The sequence below is a fragment of the Gossypium raimondii genome, chromosome 10 (assembly GCF_025698545.1).
Source record: "Gossypium raimondii isolate GPD5lz chromosome 10, ASM2569854v1, whole genome shotgun sequence".
NCBI lineage: Eukaryota > Viridiplantae > Streptophyta > Magnoliopsida > Malvales > Malvaceae > Gossypium > Gossypium raimondii.
Genome location: NC_068574.1, coordinates 45,114,087 through 45,128,083, shown reverse-complemented (window position 1 = coordinate 45,128,083; position 13,997 = coordinate 45,114,087). Strand labels below are relative to the sequence as shown.

The 13,997-nt window shown below is 34.4% G+C and overlaps 1 protein-coding gene across 1 annotated transcript; it reads right to left on the bottom strand.

Moving 5' to 3' along the window:
* Positions 1 to 7,009: 7,009 nt before the first annotated feature.
* On the bottom strand, positions 7,010 to 12,756 carry LOC105777814 (uncharacterized). Its single transcript, XM_012601297.2, has 9 exons — positions 11,138 to 12,756; positions 9,897 to 10,640; positions 9,262 to 9,756; positions 8,893 to 8,984; positions 8,663 to 8,750; positions 8,466 to 8,580; positions 8,252 to 8,378; positions 7,961 to 8,135; positions 7,010 to 7,844 (listed from the first exon to the last, which is right to left on the bottom strand). Exons 1-9 carry the CDS (start codon positions 12,632 to 12,634, stop codon positions 7,149 to 7,151), a joined length of 4,029 nt encoding a protein of 1,342 aa, XP_012456751.2. The 5' UTR covers positions 12,635 to 12,756; the 3' UTR covers positions 7,010 to 7,148.
* Between the last annotated feature and the right edge of the window lie 1,241 nt (positions 12,757 to 13,997).

Below are 13,997 nucleotides of genomic sequence, written 5' to 3'. Positions count from 1 at the left end.
TCAATAGGAAAGGGTAGACGACATTTTGGGGGCATCGACAAAGTACTGTAGATCTCCTAAACACATGTTAAAGTCAGAATGGTCTTCAGAAAGTCTGTACAGAGAAGTTCAGGCTGTGATATCTGGGGCACTTAATCCTTATACTATTTTTGTTATTCTTGGAACACTTCATTCATTTCCAAGATACGCATTCCTAAATCAATTTCTTTGTTATCCATCTTTGTTATCCTCGACAATTCATTCATCTCGAGCTATGCTCAGAACCAACTCTATTCTTATCCATGATCTTTTTGCAAGCATGTTGCATTAGAATAATGATCAATAAACTAATAAAAATTTCACAAGAGAAGTTTTGCATATTACTCTAGAAGTTTCTAAATAATATAGGAACCTCAAACAGGACTATTGTTTAGAACGCACCAGGTTGGAAATCTGATAAAGAAGAGTCTAAATTAAGACTATCCCTTTGAATTTTCTTGTCTAAAGTGTTAATTGAACAAAATGGCAAGATGTCGGGTTGGTGATAAAGCTTCAATGAACAAGCAAACAATGATCACCGAATAATAAAAAGAAATTGTTCTTAGAGAAGGAAGTTCTTCATTTATGCATGAGCATTTGGTATGACGCCCTAGGAATGGTGTAAGAGACCAAACAGTTTCACATCCTGTATCCTTGAATTGTGATAGCAGAGGATTGAGAAAAGGCCAAATCTTTTACTCTTGGGTTACAGCGGGAGAAAGATGGCACAATTTTTGCATCCCATTGGATCAAACTTGGAGGTTTACAATGGGGGCAATCTGGTCAAATGTTTTTGGAGACGCCAGCTGAGCAAAAATGAGCCATAGCACATTGGTAATAAAACTTTAATAAACTTCGAGAAATGACAACCTAAGCGAGATCATTTTCGAAAAAATAAAATTATGCATTCATTCAAATGTCATTCACACATGTCTAGTTAGGAGCATTTGATTCATTTTGATCATGCCATCCTAATCATTAGGCATAATTAGGTTCATGACACAGGTCATGTTCCACAGAGAACAGGTCAGTGGAATCATAAAGCCTTATCTCCCTGAGCAGCAGTGGAGCAGGTTGAAAGATAACAGATCTTGTCTTCATGTACTAGTGTGAAGTAGATCAGAGATACCAGATCTTGCCTTCCCATACTGGTGGCGAAGCAGATCAAAGAAAGCAGATCTTATCTTCATGTATTGGCGTGAAGTAGATCAAAGATAACAGATCTTGTCTTCCCATAGTGTGGCGAAACAGATCGAAGAAAGCAGATCTTGTCTTCATGTACTGGCGTGAAGTAGATCAAAGATAACAGATCTTGTCTTCCCATACTGGTGGCGAAACAGATCGAAGAAAGTAGATCTTGTCTTCATGTACTGGCGTGAAGTAGATCAAAGATAACAGATCTTGTCTTCCCATACTGGTGGCGAAATAGATCGAAGAAAGCAGATCTTGTCTTCATGTCTTGGCGTGAAGTAGATCAAAGATAATGATCTTGTCTTCCCATACTGGTGGCGAAACAGATCGAAGAAAGCAGATCTTGTCTTCATGTACTGGCGTGAAGTAGATCAAAGATAACAGATCTTGTTTTCCCATACTGGTGGCGAAACAGATCAAAGAAAGTAGATCTTGTCTTCATGTACTGGCGTGAAGTAGATCAAAGATAACAGATTTTGTCTTCTCATACTGGTGGTGAAACAGATCGAAGAAAGCAGATCTTGTCTTCATGTACTGGCGTGAAGTAGATCAAAGGTAATAGATCTTGTCTTCCCATACTGGTGGCGAAACAGATCGAAGAAAGTAGATCTTGTCTTCATGTACTGGCGTGAAGTAGATCAAAGATAATAGATCTTGTCTTCCCATACTGGTGGCGAAGTAGATCGAAGGAAAAAGCAGATATTGTCTTCATGTATTGGCGTGAAGTAGATCAAAGACAACAGATCTTGTCTCCCCATACTGGTGGGGGAGTAGATCGAAGAGAACAGACCTTGTTTTCATTGGCGTAAAATAGATCAAGCGCAGCAGATCCCATTACTCTGAAGTCGCAGAGAGCAAATTTTATCTAGTCTTATCTCCCTGAAATTGCAGTGGGGCAGACAGAAGTAACAAATCCTATCTCCTTGAAGTTCCAATGGAGTGGATTAAAACCACATATCTCATCTCTCTGAAGTTGCAGTAGAGCAGATCGCGCCAAGATTTATCTTTAAGTTGTAGCAGAACAAATTGAAGCAACAAGTCTTATCTCCCTGAAGTTGCAGTGGAGCAGATTAAAGATAGCAAATTTTGTCCTTTTAAGAAGCTACATTGTACGAATCCTATCTCCCTGACATTGTAGTGGAGTAGATTGAAACGCTAGTTCCTATACCTATGAAGAGGCAGTAGGAGGGAATGAAGCTATTTGAAGCCATTTTGCTCTGAAGAAATCGAGGTTTAGTAAGACCGGGCACAATTGGGCTTGTAGTCTTTGATCTGTTCCCATTACACGACAACGAGCAAAGAAAGGCAGCTGTACATGCCCAAATATGCCCGGGCCCAAACTAATAAATAGGCCCAATTTTGCTAAACCCAAATATCCCATTTAACCCAAACCTAGCCTAAAAAATACAGCAGAAACCCTAAAACAGCTAGAGCAACGGCGCCACAACTGTCACCCCTTTTTTTTGCGCGATTGTGCTCCCAGCAACTCCAGTCGCCGCACAACTCGGAGTCGACCACCTCCACGCATGCTGTAATCGCCACAATCACCTGCAAATGTGGACTAGAAGAGTCCGAAAAAGAAAATAGTGTAAATAAAATGTATTTTTAGGCTATAAAAAGCCTAGATCTATGTACTAAATGGGGGGGAAAAGAGAATAAAAAAAGAAGCAAAATCGGTGTAAAGAAAATAGGGAAATACGAAGAAAAGAAAAAATAAAGTTTATTGAAGGTGAAAAAGTTTTTCCTCTTCTTTTGATAATTTTTTGCTTATGTTCTTTTATTTAAGAGAAAGGGAGAGATTTTTTAAAAAAAAAAAAACCTTACCTGTATGTTGTATTGTCGGAGTCCCTTTCATTTAGGCTTCAAATCGGAGTATAATGGGTAATGGATGAGTTGAGGGCGGCGTTGTGGGCATAGGTTTAGTCTGTTGGGGGGAATTAGAATGGTGGTTGACATTAGGGTTAACATTGGTTTTGTTTTAAAGTGAAGGAACGACGCCGTACCAACACCATTGCATCTTGATTCTGTGTGTTTTATAGCATGTGGGGGGAATTTACATTCCTGGTCCTTCCTTCCTATTTTGATTACAATCTTGTCCTTTATATTTGTTTACTAATTAAGTTTAATGTTAGTTTGTTATTATTACTATTATTATTTCTATATTCATTCATACGCATGGTTTTTATATAATATATATATGCATTTTTTTTTTACATATAGTATGTACGCATTGTCTCTTTTATAACATATATATGCAGTTTTTTTATAGTACATGTCGACCTATTTATATTACATGCATATGTTTTTTCCTTTTTATTCCCTAACTTTCACATGCTTTATATTTTATACATATATACTTTTTATATTTTTTACTTTCCTAATTTTTATAAACTTTATACTTTATATATATATATACATATATGTTTTATAACATGTGCACGTTTTAATATATTTATGTATCCGTTTTTAAAATCATTATAAATCTTTTATTATTTTACGTATTCTATTATTTTATATATATTGCACATATATATGTATTTAAGTATATACATTGCAATTTTCATGATTTACCAATACACTTACACATTTTCATTTTATAAATATGTACATATGCATACTTTTTATTTTTCACGATGTTCAAATACATACATGTATTTTTATTAGTTTTTTATTGATGTGTTCCATTTCATCTTTTTATATGTATCCTTATATATGCGTGTTAAATATATGTGTACACCTATTTGCAAATTTACTTATTGTACTTGTATATATTTGTAAATATTTATTCATATATGTTTTAAATTAAAGTATTTGTATTATATTGTACATTAACCTTTTAACATACCATTTTTGAAAATATATTTTGGTTTTAACTATACATCAAAATTATTTTCTTGATTCAAAGGTTTTTTTTTTTTTTTGAATAAAAGCAATCTTCGAAGTTTGAGATTTTCGAGGGAAACTGAGCCCTAACGTATTGGGTTCTGATTTTCTTTGTTAATCTTAAATAACCAAGAATATTCTTTATTCAAAATGCATGAGCATAAAAATTATTTTTTGGGAACTGAACTTGTTGTGTCCTAACGCATTAGGTGTGACATGTTACTTTCTCAAAATAAAGATTCTCACATAAAATAAAAGTGATATTCAAAGTTCGGGGATTATGAGGAATTGTACCCTAACGTATTGGGACTCGATTTCTTTACATGACTTGAACAATTTATTATCCTTTTGCAAATATCATTTGAGTTGATTTTAATATCTTTTTAGCCCTCGACATTAAGACATTAAATAATCAAATTGGTACCGATTTTGGGCGTCACGAGGGTGCTAACCCTTCCTCGTGCGTAACTGACTCCCGAACCTATTTTCTCAAATTTCGTAGACCAAAATATGTTTTAAGGTGAGCTGATCACACCTCAACAAAGGATCGGTGGCGACTCCAATTTTTATTTTTAAAGTCGACAACTAAATTTTTGTTTTTCAAAAAACGATTTCGACAAATAACAATTTCTAATTATCATTATCAAATTATAAAAAATATATATTTTATGCAAAAGGTTAAAAATCTTTATTTATACAAAAAAAATAAATAATTTTTATTTACACAAAATATATAATGTTTAAAGAAAACTTCTTTAAATAATAGAAAGATAATTGTTATAAACCTACAGAGAATTCATGTCGTAAAATTCCACCAAATAAAGAAAGTGGGAATTATATTAAAAAAAGAAACTAAAATCAAATTAACAAATCTAAAAGACGTCCAACGGTGCATGCATTATCACTTTTATGCATATTTTGTTTTACATTCTTTCACACGATTAATTATGATCATCAATCTAATAAATTTAATTAATTTATCATGAATTATTAAATTCAATTAATCAATTTATAAGTTTATGATGTTCCAAATCCATAGTAAAATTACCTTATTAAATTGATATGTTTAATTCCACTAATTGAAGATTATTTTCATTTAATAAAAGGATTAGTATTTGGTACATTAGCAATGTTTTATTCCATATGCAGCCTTAAAAAAGTCATTTGTCTCTCTTTTTAAAATATTTATTTTTAATATTTTACTATACTTTCTATCGACACTTGTCATCTCTTTGACTCTGCTTGTAGAGTCTAAAAACTTCACCGGCGATGTACTCAATATTATTAATAATTTTTTTCACGTGAAATTTAAATATTTTAATTAAAATTATTTTTATTTAATAAATTATAATTAATAGGCTTGTTTATATGAAATAGCTATAGTTTTACTTAAAATTTTAGGCAATATATTATTATAAAGAATGTAGTCATAAATATGGTTGTTGATATTATAAGTGAAAAGTTGTTATAGAGGTTAAAATTAAATATAAATAATCATTTCTACTAAAAACTTAATTGTTATAATAAAATGATGTTATTGCAGTGGTTGTTATAAATTGTTATAATAAAATGATGTTATTAAGTGGTTGTTATAAAGAGGATCATTTCAAACAAAATTTTAGGTTAAATTATATAATTGGTATCGTATTTTTCATTTTGAACAATTTTTTTTATGATCTTTTAACTTTCCTTTTTTTTCATTTTATTTTGTTTCTCCCTCTATTTTCCTACATTCTCCATTTCTTTTAATGTATTAGGAAGTCGAACTGACAGTGAAGAAAGAAACAGTAAGTCAAACTAATAGTGAAGAAAGAAGTAGGAAGTTGAAAGTCATCATTACCTATAACCAAAACTCATAAACTCATATCATTTGCTAACTATCAAAACCCTTCACCACCAACCATCATCTTCATTTCATCCACCAACACTTTCACCACTACCATGATCTCGTTCATGATAAACCAAACAATATCATCCCTCACCAAATAAACCCACGTTCAAATCAAAGAATCTAGGTAAACAACAATTAATAAGCCCCAAAAAATCACAAAGAGCCAAAAATTAGACTTGCAACAAAGAAAAAGTGTAAAGAAAAGAGAGAGAAATGGAAAAAAAAAGAAGGGTTAGATTCGGGTCAAGGGGTTCGAGGTATTCCGACAATTTGTCGATCCTAACAGTTGGAAGAATGTATTGTTGAGGAGGAGCACATATTAGAAAATCGAGTCAATCTAATGGCCGATGATGGAGATTCGATCTGGGGTAATCCAAAAGTTAGGGATTTTTTGAGATGTTTTTAAAAAATTATGTTAGTGGTGAAGATGTTAGTGGATGAAATGAAGATAATGGGTGGTGGTGGAGAGTTTTGACAGTTAGTAGAAGGTATGGGTTTATGAGTATTTGTTATAGGCAATGATGGCTTTTGATTTCTTGTTTCTTTTTTCACTGTCAATTTAACTTTCTAATACGATAAAAGAAATGAAGAAGTAAAAAAAATAGAGGGAGAAACAAAAAAGAACGGAAAATAAAAAAAAGTTAAAAGAACAAAAAATTGCTCAAAACGAAAAAAATATAAAAACTGATTATATAATTTAACTTAAATTTTTTGTTTGAAATGATAATTTAACGTGTCATATCAACTTACCGTTACATAATTAATGATAATTAATGACTCAATGACTAAAATATTACAACACAATAACGTAAGTAACTAAAACATAACATTTCAAATATAAGTAATTAAAATACAATCTTAAATAAACAAAATGATTATGAGTGTAATTTACCCTTAATCTTTTATTATTATTTTATTTAATTTAAATAAAATTATTTAATAACAAAATATTTATTATTATAAACCTGTCCAAACTCAAATTCGAAAATCTTATCCAGCTCTTAATCCAGCTCTAATAATGAACAATTAAATAAAGAATGATGAAAATATTATATATTAATACATAGTAGTTATTACTCTTGATTTGTTAGCAAAATCTTTTACTATTTACATTAAGTCATTAAGTGGTAGCCAAATGAAACAAAAAGTGTAGACTTCATAATCATCAGTTCTCATCATCAATTCGCCTCCTCAAGGATTCCAATACATCTAAGGAGCGATCATTTTTAGCAGAGCTTCCTGCCTGGTTAGACTTGAGCTTTGGCATATTAATGGCCTTAAGTGGTGGGGTCATTGCTCCTTTGTTCACCTCCCTTAGCACAGACCGGGCGGTGGCTTCCGCAGCTGCATCTGCTATTGCTGATGCCACTTTCGAATCACTTGACAACTTCTGGTTCATCTTGTTTTTAGGATGAGCTCCAGTTGCAGCTTTCGGAACGCAAGGCGGTGACCAATAGACACCTTGGTTTTGCATGCCTGCAACTGCTTCTGCAGCTGTTGTTCGAGCCTTTGCTGATTCATATTTCTGTATGTCATATATAAGCTCTTTTTGAAGCTGTTTATCTGCAACCAACATGTCATCGATCTCGTTTTTGTAGTCCTTGAGAAGGACTCGCAGGCATTCCATGAGGGAACCTGTGAGAGGGCTGTTATTGTTTTCTAGTAGCCGTTTTAGCTCTATAAAAATTGGGATGGTGTTTTGAATAAGACCCTTTCTCACAGCTTGTGTTATAGCCCTTCCTTTTGCAGCAGCCGCAGATGCACTGCTATCACCATCTTCCTCTACCTCTGCTGAATCGGATGCAGCTCCACGATGGGATGAGACTCGGATCTCTTTGCAGGCAAGAATCTGGAAAGCATCCTGCTCCATAAACATATAATAAATGCTGAGATTGGCTGCTGTCATAACATTATCATGAAAAAAAAACACTACATTTTTTGGCAGGCACGGTCTACAAATGTGCAGATGATCAGTACCTGAAGAACAGATTGTCCAGTTATATCATCTATATTGAGCATACCATCTGATGCAGCTGCTAGAATCTCAGCACATAACTTTGCAAAGGTAGCCAAAAGGTGCTCCGGTGCCATTTGTTTCAGCAAGCACACATAGATCCGCATCCGTTTAGTCCTTGACCTCTCATCATTACCCCTGGAAATTGTAAAGTATAGAATTTATAAAGGAAGAAAACACTGAAAATAGATCATGAATATGTATCTCAGTTGTAGAAATCCCTTTTCCAGCATCTGAATGAAGGAAACAAGTACCTGATGGAAAAAAGTCGACTCTCTGTCCGTGAATTCTTGGAATCATTATGTCCGTTATGTGCATGGCAGTCATTCAGTACATAAATGGCTTCAATGAAACTGTTGTAAGCAAGAAGTGGAGCCTTGGCTGGAAGAAAAACAAATTCAAAAGTCAATCCAACATGTATCACAAACTTCCACAATGTTACAATTGAAGAATTGTTAAGCTGCTTACCTTTCAAAATATTTCCAAAGAGAAAATCAGCAAGTTGTCTTATTTTTTCGGAGTCATCAACAAGACACAGAAGGAAACGAAGGAATAGCACTCCCCTCCACTTCACATAGTCCCTCTGGATTTAAGATCAAAATGACAGCATTCAATAGGATATTAAGATAACATCACATGTGAAACAACCAGCAATGCAAACTTACTTGTAATAATCTTGAGAGCAATATAAAAGTCTGCCGTCTAACAAGCTCGCATGGATCACGAAGACACTTGGTGATCTTAGCTATGTAACTGCATATTACAATTGTTCATTAAAGCAGCAATCAGCCTCATAGAAAAGGATTTTTGTGCTCCATTTCTTTCCCTTTTAATTAGTTGCTTTGAAGAAACTACCCAAGTAAGCTCATTTATATTAAATTTTCCCAGGACTCACCAATCAACCAGAGCAGTATAGCGGACGCAGAAATCTGCCATCATCACTACAAGATTGTTGCGAAGGGCAGCACAATCACTCTTTTCAAGTTCCTGCTTTTTAAAATGCATGGTTAACATTGTTATCAGATACTACCTGAAATCGATGACATTCAGAAAAACTGTGGGCATAACTTGAAAACAATAGGGTGCTGTTCTATGAATTGATGCAGCTGGGTATGCTCAAATGTTTTGCCATGCAAATTGTGATGAATATGAATGAATGAAAAAGTAGTCATTTGAAGAACCAAGGATTGCAAAACATTAATGGAAAATCATACAAGAAACTATATAGCATAGACTAGAGAAGCCATCAGGTTGATGATTACACCTGCACAAAGAGAGGAATGTAGCTTTTTGCAAGCTTCCCATCAGCGAGGCAAATTTTCCCCAATGTCAACCATGCTTGAATGTACAAAGAAGGGGCTGTCTGCTTCAAAGATACCTTAGGCCCTGGTAATTTATTTAACTTCGGATCAGAATTCCCTGAAGTTACGACTGTGTATAATAGTGGAACAATGGAGCTCACATCCGCAGCAGGACAGACAACAACCAAAGACCCAACAGTATAGACCGCAGTGACTGTTTTTGATAATAACCTGGATGCTCTTGCTGCTTGCTTCCCTTTTCTGCTCCCACTTCTTGGTGGTGTAAAGAAACTACTATTGTTATTTGCTTCTTTATCATCAGAAATGTACTTTTCTAAAATTTCATGTGCTTTAGAGAGAAGCTGCTGCCCCCATCTCATAACAAGTTGATCAGCCTCCTCAGGATTTAATGACTTTACCTTGCACAATGTTCTGAGAGCTTTTACATGAGCATTAACCTGTCATAAAACAGTGCTGATTATGCATATGATGTATTATCTCTAAGACGCTAACTGCATATGAACAAGTTTATTTCACAACAGGAAGGAAAATAAACAAAGCATTGCTGCATTTGAGAGTTTGTTGATGCAATCAGTACCTCTGTGGAATGCATGTTGAACTTTTCAACTCTTTTAAGCAAATTGTGGGCTAAATCTGCAGCAGGTTCAGCAGGCAATTCCATGGAAACATTTGAGATGGTTTGCAAGAGGAAAACACGATCTCCTGCCCATGCAACTGAATTGGATTCTACGCCCTCTCCATCTTCATTTGCATTTCCTTGCAAAAGTGGGCTTTGTAACTTGCCTTTTGAACCAGGTTTGTCTAGTAGTAGCCAATGGTGATGAAGGAACTCCCACTCAACAGCTTTTGAAAGATATACTGAGACTTCCGATAGAAGAAACCAAGCACCAGCTGGAGCTGTCCACTTCTCAATTGGCATGGAATGATTCAACCAGATAGATTCAGATGTCTTTATAATATTTTGAAGAGCAGCAGCAATCTTGGGCTTCAACCGTTTCTTGTTACCGAGGCTTGTGCAAAGCTTCTTCACCCATGGAGTCACCTCACCATCACAGATGCCTTTCAAAAGAATCAATATCCCTCCAGGGAATAATAACTCCAACTCCCCTTCTAAACTCTTTGTTGTTAGATGTGACTCGGGCAAAACAGATCCTTTCTTGGGTGCGCAAGCCGGTCCGGCTCTTGACACCCGGTCCAAAACCAATTCCAAGAACAAATTTTCACATTCTTCTTGAATGCTAGATTCATTATCTGTTATTAAACGTGGAACAGAATGTAGCCACTCAGTAGTCACAATTTCATCTGAAAATGTTCTGAATGCCTGCAAAATTAATGCAAAAATCAATCTGGGATCAAAAAGCGCACAATGAAGAACATATTCACTTATGTAAACTACTTCCACATCAAAAAGTGCATTGACTTGTGATTAAGCATCAAATCATCACAAAACTAATTGAACACTGTAATGTACATAATAAGTTAATAGAGAAACATATTTAAGAAATGCATGCATGTTGTAATGTACAAAATCAAACTGGGATTGGAAAGTGCATAACAATGAAAATATCCACTTAAGTAAACTAATTCAACATCATACTGAGTATTTACCTATGATTAAGCATCGAATCATCCCAAAACTATCCAACATAGCAATGCACATAAAGAAACATATTTCAACAAGGAAACTAGCTTAACTGTGTATTGACCTTTGATTAAGCAACAGATCATCACAAAACTTTGAACATTGCTATGTACTTGATAATTGAGGAAAGAAACATATTAGAACAAGGAAAATAGAGTACGTGCAAAAGATATAACCTCAGAAAGAGCTGAAATGGCAGCTTTACGTATGCTAACTAGTGGATCCGAGCAAGCCATACCCACCGTCTTGAGCAGGATTCCATCAAAACAACCATCTAAAAGGGATATCAACTTAGTAACCAGAAGAAGTGCTGCCTTCCTAACAGCTGCCTTGTCATCCATACACCTATTCTTTAAAAGATCATTCATTCCACATTGTGGCCTCTCCTCTCCACCTTCGGATAACCCCATTACTTCCTTCAAAATACCTTTATTCCTATCATCACTAGACAAAAACCCCACAACTTGTGCCAAGCTTGATAGAGCTCGAGCACGAATTCCGGCACTCAAATCCGAACATCTAGTAATCAAAGCTTCCAGACACTTTGTACCCCAATAATCCCTGGTTTTAACATCCGAATCCACCCCAAAAGGATCCCTCAATGACATTAACATCATTGCAATAAGATCAACACCTAACAGCCTAAGATTAGCCTTCCCTTGAGTCATCTTCAACACATAGTCCATATATCCTATTTGATCCTCAAAGTCCATCACTTTAACAACCTCCATTATGGAATCCACAGCCAAAGCCCGTGGCTCAGCCTTCTCAGGTGCCTTTTGAGCCAAATATCTAGGAAAATTAACGACAGCTTTCTTAACACCATCACTCTCGTTTCCCAATTCCGTCATCCTTTTTGTGACAAACCCCAAAGCGAAACTTCTTGCTTGCGACTTAACCATTAATATTAATGGCGATAAAGCTTTCAAGACCTCGGCTGTAGTATTAGCCAACTCTCCATGCTCAGCCCTCAACACTTCACTCAAAACCCGTGAACACAAATCCATTAACCGATTAAAACTACTAGGATTCCCAAGCTTTTCCATTGCCATCAAAGGAATTTCACCAAAAGTTTGTACCAAGGATTTCAAACTATCCGGAAACCTATCCAAATGAATCAAACCCAAAACAGAAACCAACATTTCAAACACTTTGAAGACTTGTTTCATATCAAAAGTATCACTTGCTTCCTCACTACAATCTCCCGAACCTCTAACGTTACCACGTGCTCCACGAACCCTCCCCCCACCTTTCCTCTTCCGATTAGGCGGCGCGTGGGAAGGGGGAGACTCCTCAGGTTGGGCCGATGGACAGTTTTTGAAGGCGCGACGGAGGGAACGAAGGAAAGAAAGGAAGGAAATTGGGGTAAAGAGAGTGAAAACGGGGGAATTAGGGGAAAGGAGAAGAGAGAGGTAAACTTTGGAAGCTAGAATAGAATAGGAAGGGGCAGAATCCATTGTGAAAGACAACAAGTTGGTGAGGGAAGAAGGAGAAAGGCTTTTGGAAGGGAGGTCATCGAAGAGTTGGGAAACAAGGTCTGGGTCGTTTGTGGACAAAAGGGAATGAAGATCTAACAAAGTAGATCGAGATATGAGTGGAGTTTGGTTTTGGGTATTTGGGATTTGATTGATTTCTTCAAGCTCTGTGAGGATTCTTGCTATGGTTTCTTCCATGGCCGAATCCCTTTGAAAATTTTGACTGGATTTCTTTTCCTTTTCTTTTTTTTGCTCGGAGAGTTTCTCTGTTTTTTAGAAAATGGTTTGCCAGTGAGAATCAAAAACTTGAAATTCTTTAAATTTCTTTTGATTCCCGCTTAAACTTTATTTATGTTTGTATTTATTGCTATCCCAGTGAAGAATATCTTGTCCCTACTCCCAAACAAGGTGTAAACAGAGATTTTTTTTTTTTTTTTTACAAAAAGACATTCTATTGTATGAATTTATACCTTTATAACTTTTAAAAGGATTAAATCATACTTTTATATTTTAAAAGATAATTTTACTATATATTAATTTATAATTTTAAACATTAAAAATATTATTAATTGCAAATATGTTAAACTTTTATCATTAGCTTAGCAATTATGATAATTTATTTCATCACTTACAAGGAAATTGAGAAGGGGATGTCATGAAAAATTAAGAGAATCCATGTTGCGTTAAAGTGGAATTTTTAAAAAATTATTAATGCCCAAGTTAATACTATTTTTGTATTGAAGTGTCACTGATAATATAGTATTTTTGTACTTTGGAGCTAGTTAGTAGTTTTGACTTTGACAAATTAGTTTCTTTTGAAGAGGTGTATATGGGTCAGGCCAATATTAATAAAAATTTTAGGCTCATTTATTAGGTTTGAGCTCAATTCGGTTTGAAAAATTTTAAATTTTTTATTAATCTCAATAAATGAAGTTGTTTTTTTAAATAGTATTAAATTAAAATATAATATTATATAAATATTTTTTCTTTATTGATTTGTCTTAAATCATTTATTTATTAATTATTACTATATTTAATAAATAATACTCATAATGTTTATGGAATACATTTTTATTGCAATGATTGTTTTATATTTATTAATTAATACTATACATAAATTTTATTAATTTCAATTACTTATTTTAAAATATATTTAAATTAATGATAAGTAATTATATTAAATATATATGATCATTTACCAATATATTTTAAATTATCGATGTTAGAGTAACTGATTAAGTCAGTTAATTTGTTAGATGTTAGTTAGCTGACAGTTAGTTTGTTAACTGTTGATAGCATGCTTTATTTTTGTGTATAAAAGCATTTGCAACTACTGTACGTTCAAGATGAATTGAATAAGCATCTTTGATTGATAAAACCTTTGTTATTTTTCATTCTTTGTTATAGTTTAACATGGTATCAGATGTCCATTTCCTCCTGGAGTTAATTCTTTGAGTGCCTGTGGTTTTCATGACTCTTCCATCTAGTTCGTTTGTTGTTTAGTCTACTACACCAGTGATGGCTTCCAATCTTAGTGATGGGGTCTTTGATAGTCGATTCT